The sequence below is a fragment of the Sceloporus occidentalis genome, unplaced genomic scaffold, assembly GCF_023333645.1.
Source record: "Sceloporus occidentalis isolate IW3139 unplaced genomic scaffold, rSceOcc1.0.p SCAF_282, whole genome shotgun sequence".
In the NCBI taxonomy this organism is placed as follows: domain Eukaryota; kingdom Metazoa; phylum Chordata; class Lepidosauria; order Squamata; family Phrynosomatidae; genus Sceloporus; species Sceloporus occidentalis.
In genome coordinates, this window is record NW_028317262.1 from 514,221 (window position 1) to 521,399 (window position 7,179).

The window sequence follows — 7,179 nt, forward strand, 5'->3', positions numbered from 1 at the left end:
CTGATGTTCCTTCTGTCATCCTTGGAGACGTCAGCGTCCCAGCAGACACCGCTTTCCTTCACCTCCTCACACAACTCATGATGATGTCACACCTTGGACCTTATTTCTTTCTAGCGTGTTCTCTCTCACTAACTTCTATAATTCCCCCTCCCTGACCACAACTTCTTATCCTGCCTCCTACCCCGTTCCTCGCCTTCTCAAAGACCTCTCAATCGCCAGGACTTCTAAACCAATTTACTTCCTCAACCATCTCCCCAAACTCGCCGCCTCCCTGTACAACTCCACCTCACCTCCGCTCGATGACGGAGCCCCAACTACTCCTCGTTCTTCGAGATGCTCCCATTATGAACCTCGGCACACTAACCGTCGCCCAACTCGATGTCTGATTTCCTGTATTACCCCGCTCTCACCCTTACTAATGAAACCTCCCTCACCTCCTCGTCTCATAACCCTAAGCGTCTCTTCAGTGCCTTCAACCCCCCCCCATCGCAACTACCCCTTCCACTAACCTCACTGCCTCTGACTGTGCCACATACTTCAATGATAAAATCTCAGCCCCGCACCCACTACCTCTGGTCTACCTCAGGGTGTTCCAGCCCTGTAACTACTACCACTGGTATACCCCAGGTTGTCCCAGCCCTGTTCCTGCTACTTCTGTTCTACCCCAGGGTGTCCAAGCCCTGTACCCACTACTCCTGTTCTACCCCAGAGTGCCCCAGCCCTTTACCCACTACTTCTGTTATACCCCAGGGTGTCCAAGGACTGTAACTAGCACTTCTGGTCTACCCCAGGGTGTCCCAGCCCTGTACCTACTACCTCTGGTCTACCCCAGGGTGTCCCAGCGTTGTACCTACTACCTCTGGTCCACCCCAGGGTGTCCCAGCATTGTACCTACTACTTCTGGTCCACCCCAGGGTGTCCCAGCCCTGTACCTACTACCTCTGGTCTGTCCCAGCATTGTACCTACTACTTCTGGTCCACCCCAGGGTGTCCCAGCATTGTACCTACTACTTCTGGTCCACCCCAGGGTGTCCCTGCCCTTTACCTACTCCCTTTGAGCTCTCCAAGTCCTGTACCAACTACCTCAGAGATCCACCAGGTTGTCACGACCCCGTAGTTCCTACCTTTACTATCCCAACCCTGTAGCCACTACCACTGGGCGTCCCGGCTACACAAGTTGTCTCCGACTGATCTGCACTGCGCATGCTCCTCCCACAGCCAGCCAGCACGGAAGTGACAGGAGTAACCCGACTATGGGCGGATGTGAGGTCACAGGAAGTGAGTGCACATGACGGCCATCTTTGTTTCAGGCAACTTCCCCTCACAGCTCTACCGGAAGTCCTGGCACAGCAGAGGAACCCCACAGGAAGGATGGCTCATATTATTATTACTAATACAACTCTTGTCATGCACAGCCACACCTGGCCAGCTCAGTGTGATGACAGATGTCTCCTTTAATGCATGGATATGATTGTGCTCCGCCCACTCTGTTCTCAGAGCAGCCAATCACTGACAGGAAAGCGCTGGATGTGATTGGTGGATTGATTTGTTTATTAAAGCATCATGCGCGCTCCGCTCGTCCCGCAGGGGGTGTTTTCAGTCAGTTACCCCGGTCACAGAGGAGACGGCGGCCGCCAACCATAATTTTATGTAAGGGTTAATCACGGGGGCCGCATCGGCCATCTTTCGCCACATATTGCCACAATCTGGAATTTTGGCGGCTACCTGGAGCTCCCGTTTTAGTGTCTCTGGGAGTTCAGTGCTTGGAGCAAAGGACTCCATCACATAAGCACTGGCACACGCATGTACACACACACACGCCTACACACCAACACGCGCATGTACACACACACACTCCTACACACCAACATGCGCATGTACACTCCCCGTCACAGATTTACACTCTCACAAACACTTTACACACACACACACACACGTAGACACCGACACTACATACACCTACAAACGTTCACTAACACACTCCCCCTCACAGATTTACACACACTCTCACAAACACTTTACACACACACACGTAGACACGCTACATACACCTACAAACGCTCACTAACACACACTCCCCCTCACAGATTTACACACACTCTCACAAACACTTTACACACACACACGTAGACACGCTACATACACCTACAAACGCTCACTAACACACACTCCGCCTCACAGATTTACACACACACTCTCACACTTTACACACACGTAGACACGCTACACCTACACTAACACACACTCTCACAAAACACTTTACACACACACGTAGACACGCTACATACACCTACAAACGCTCACTAACACACACTCCCCCTCACAGATTTACACACACTCTCACAAACACTTTACACACACACACGTAGACACGCTACATACACCTACAAACGCTCACTAACACACACTCCGCCTCACAGATTTACACACACACTCTCACACTTTACACACACGTAGACACGCTACACCTACACTAACACACACTCTCACAAAACACTTTACACACACACGTAGACACGCTACATACACCTACAAACGCTCACTAACACACACTCCCCCTCACAGATTTACACACACACTCTCACAAACACTTTACACACACACACACACACACGTAGACACGCTACATACTACAAACGCTAACACACACTCCGCCTCACAGATTTACACTCTCACACATTACACACACACACATGTAGACACGCTACATACACCTACACTCACTAACACACACTCCCCCTCACAGATTTACACACACAATCTCACACTTTACACACACACGTAGACATGCTACATACACCTACACTCACTAACACACACTCCCCCTCACAGATTTACACACACACTCTCACACTTTACACACACACGTAGACATGCTACATACACCTACACTCACTAACACACACTCTCACAAACACTTTACACACACACGCACGTAGACACGGTACATACACCTACAAACGCTCGGCCCCTCACGCTGCCCACTTTTCCCGCTTCTAACATCATCTTTGCCGATGAAATGTTCACTCTCTGCCCGATATACCCCCCCCTGACAGGAGCGGCGATAGCGGGATTACCCGTCAGTCCTCACAATGTTACGGCAGAACGAGTCCATTTTACCGCAGCGCTAGTTCTGCTTCGTGTTTGGGGTTACATGCAAAGACCTCTATTCGTTTAACCCTTCGCAGGCTGCATCTCTGGCTGCTGCCCTGGGCTAAAGGAGCAGCTTCTAACGGGGTTTCCATCGCATGCGCAGCAGATAAAAAGCTCATTGGCCCAACGTCGTCTTCCTATTCTTCAAACCAACGTAAGACCTCAGAGTATGAATTATAGTAATTAGGAAATGTAACAAATAAACGATTCTCGTGACTTTTCATTCCGACCGCGATGTGAGCTCCGCCGGGATTGTGAAAAATCCGGTTCTTTCAGGACGAGACCCAACCGTACAGAGAACGGCCGACCTCCTCGCGGCGTAAATGTTATTTTTATTCAGCTATCGCTTCTAACAAAATCTACGGGTCAGAAAATCAATTCAGATCTGACCATGCGCTATGATTTCAAAAAATACTCGTCCATGTGTAATAATCCTCATATACGCAACCCCGATCATCGCGTAATATCCTCGTCGCAATATCACAGGAGTGACGTTAGAAGTCAAACATTCAGAGACGCCTTCACAGATCATACTCGCTACGTGATGGAGATTCGGTTTGTAAAATAACATATATATTTTCCCTGTTGGCACATATTTGAGGTTGTTGGCTCCTCATCAGTCTGGTTGCAGCTTGCTGTCCAGGGGTTAAATGGGAGGAGGTTTAATTGCACCTCCCCCAATACATTAATCTGGTTTTGGTAGCCGTATAAACTGCTTTGTGTGCCCACTATGTAGGAGGTGAGAGTCGGTTCTCACCCTATTGAGAGTGTGCCTTGACGTGGCGGGTGAGCTTAATTATGCTTTGGCCAATTCATATAACCAAAACCTCTCATTTATATTATGTTTATATATTTGTTGCCAACTTTATTAGGGTGAGAAGCGCAGACAGTATTTTGTTTTTTGTATACATTGTACAGCCAACACACTGTATTTGCAGCATGCTCACACTGTTTGGTAGGCCTCATATTATACATTTGTATTATTTGAGCCTGAGACTAGCTTAGCGCACCGACATTTTTTCTTTTCCATATTAAAATGTGGTAATTAAAGAAAAAAATATATACAATGGTTGGATAGGTCTGGCTTTGGGATCTTAAGCGACTCTAATTGTTCTTTTGTTCTCCTTCCGCACCTCACCCGGCTTCAGGTGGGCATCTCGTTCTTCATCTAACCTGCCTTTTTTTTTTTTCCTTTTTGCAGGAATTTGCTCATCTCCGTTATATTTCTCCCATTCCGACGTGCGTCTTCTCGTCTGTATCCTGGCGCTCGCTCGAGTTGCTTTCGCATTTAGCGCACGCCATTGCCGCCTCCCCCGTGTGAATTCGCTGATGCGTACTCAGCTGTGACTTTCTGCTAAAACATTTGCCGCATTGAGGGCACCCGACCGGTTGCTCTCCCGTGTGAGTTCTCAGGTGCTGATTGACCCCCGACTTTGTGGTGAAACATTTCCCGCATTCTGAACACGCGAAGGGCTTCTCCCCCGTGTGACATCGCGCATGCTGCTGGAGACGTTGCTTTGTATAAAAACACTTTCCGCATTCCAGACACGCGAACGGTCTCTCGCCTGCGTGATGCTTCCCGTGCACGGTGAGCTCTGACTTGCTGGTAAAGCATTTCCCGCATTCAGGACACCCAAACGGTTTCTCGCCCGTGTGATGTCGTTCATGTATCGCGAGATTTGACTTTGTGGTGAAACATTTCCCGCACTCGGAACACGGAAACGGCTTCTCCCCCGTGTGCGTTCTCATGTGTTTATTGACCTCTGACTTTGTGCCAAAGCATTTCCCGCACTCGTGACACGCGAATGGTTTCTCTCCTGTGTGCACTCTCTTGTGAGCGCTGAGGCTCCCTGCCGCGGTGAAGAGCTTCCCGCATTCCGGACATGAAAACGGTTTGGCTCCCGTGTGAGTTCTCAGGTGTTTGTTGACCTCGGACTTCCTGCTAAAACACTTTCCGCATTCGGAACACGCGAAGGGCTTCTCTCCCGTGTGCCACCGCTCGTGCTGCTTGAGATCTGATTTGATAGAAAAACATTTCCCGCACAAGGGACACGCGAAGGGCCTCTCGCCGGTGTGACTCCGTTCATGTTGGGTCAGCTGGGGCTTTGTGATGAAACGTTTCCCGCACTCAGCGCACGGATACGGTCTCACCCCCGTGTGAAGCCTCACATGCAAACTAAGGGTCATCTTCCGCCGGAAACGTTTCCCGCACTCGGAGCACTCGAACGGTTTCTCCCCGGTGTGAACGCGCTCGTGGTCTTTGAGCTCGCACCTCGTGATGAAACATTTCTCGCACGCCGAGCAGGCAAACGGCTTCTCTCCGCTGTGTAACTGCGCATGTCTCTGTAGCTCCGGCTTGGTAAAGAAGCTTTTCCCGCACTCTGAACACGCGTACGGCTTCTCCCCGGTGTGAATCCGCTCGTGCCTGGTAAGCGCTTGCTTGGTGGTGAAACCTTTTCCGCACTCGGAACACACAAACGGTCTCTCGCCGGTGTGACGACGTTCATGTTGGATAAGGTTGGGTTTCGTGATGAAACGTTTCCCACATTCGGCGCATGCGAACGGCTTCTCCCCCGTGTGGACTTTCTCGTGTGTGTTACGATTTGCCAATAAGGTGAAACGTTTCCCGCATCGGGAACACGCGTACGGTTTGTCCCCGGCGTGAATTCTCTCGTGAGTTCTAAGATCACTCATTTGTGTAAAACGTTTCCCGCACTCGGAACACGGAAAGGCTTCCTCTGCTGTTTGATCCATTTCTGTACGGCCGAGATTGGATCCAACGCATCCAGAACCTCAAATTTCTATGAATGTTTCTATTTTGCTCACTAAACACTTTATCCACCGGAGATTGGGGTTCCTCGGCTGCGAGTGGCGGCACTTTTATCCCCAAACTCCTCGTTACGGATCGTTTTACGATTATCCTTGTGATTGTATTTCTATCTTCAGACTCGATGATGAGAGAGATGACGCAGGAGACGATCTTCCATCTATGTGGTCGGAATGTCTGGTTATTCGGAATATTTACACTCCTTAAAGAAAAAGATTGAATTAAATTATTTGAGAACATGTTTAAATATTATTTAAAAAAACAGAGAATTGGTGAAAAGACAGAGTTTCTGGTAATGGGGTATTTTCTAGTTGGGTGTTTCGAGTCGACTCCCCCGAGGTTCGGCCTTTGGTCTCATTCTTTTCAGTTTAATGATCAGAGATCGGGAACAGGGCCCGGAAAGCGATATCTGAATGTTTAAAAGATGAAACCAAACTATGGAAGGAAATTAAACATCCTGACTCCTGTAACTCTGTGCTAGCCGGTGTCCCTCATACCGCTTACAATCCGCCAGGAACGCTGCTGCCAGACTTATCTTCCTCCATCCAGCTCTCTACTAACCCCTCTCCCCCCCGTCTATCTCCGGTACTTCAGGATTCTCTCGCCGGTCCCGCTACGTCCGTCTCATCCGTCTCTCCCCCCGTCTATCTCCGGTACTTCAGGATTCTCTCGCCGGTTTCTTTCCGCCCGTCGTATCCGTCTCTCTCCCCCCCGTCTATCTCTGGTACTTCAGGATTCTCTCACCCACATCTCGTGCTTCACGCCAGTTCCTCTACACCAGTCACGGTGTCCCAGCCCTGTAGCCACTACCTTTGGTCCACCCCCAGTGTGTCCCAACCCTGTACCCACTACCTCATCTCCCCCAGGCTGTCCCAGCCAGGTAGCCACTACCTCTCAGCTCCCTATGACGTCTAAAACCCGTAGTTCCTACCTCTTGGCGTTCTGCTACTAAGAATCCTCCTAGTAGCAGACAATGATCTGCACTGCGCATGCTCCTCCCACAGCCAGCACGGAAATGAGTGTATGTGATGTAACAGGAAGTGAGTGCACAGGACGGCCATATTTTTTTCTGGCAAGTTCCTCTCACAGCTATACCAGGACTCCTGGGACAGCAGAGAAGCCCCACACGAAGGATGTCTCATATTATTGTTATTATTATTAATAATAATACAACTCCTATCATGCACAGCCACACCTGG

General features: G+C 49.7%; 1 protein-coding gene across 1 annotated transcript; it reads right to left on the reverse strand.

Annotated features, from left to right (window-relative positions):
* Window positions 1-4,371: 4,371 nt before the first annotated feature.
* LOC149275525 (uncharacterized) lies at window positions 4,372-5,907 on the reverse strand. The gene has a single exon (XM_089504643.1). The coding sequence runs from the start codon at window positions 5,905-5,907 to the stop codon at window positions 4,372-4,374; it is 1,536 nt and encodes a 511-aa protein (XP_089360769.1).
* Between the last annotated feature and the right edge of the window lie 1,272 nt (window positions 5,908-7,179).

Coding starts and splice junctions, on each gene's coding strand:
- LOC149275525 (XM_089504643.1), bottom strand. CDS start 5,907: ATGGATCAAACAGCAGAGGAAGCCTTTCCGTGTTCCGAGTGCGGGAAA.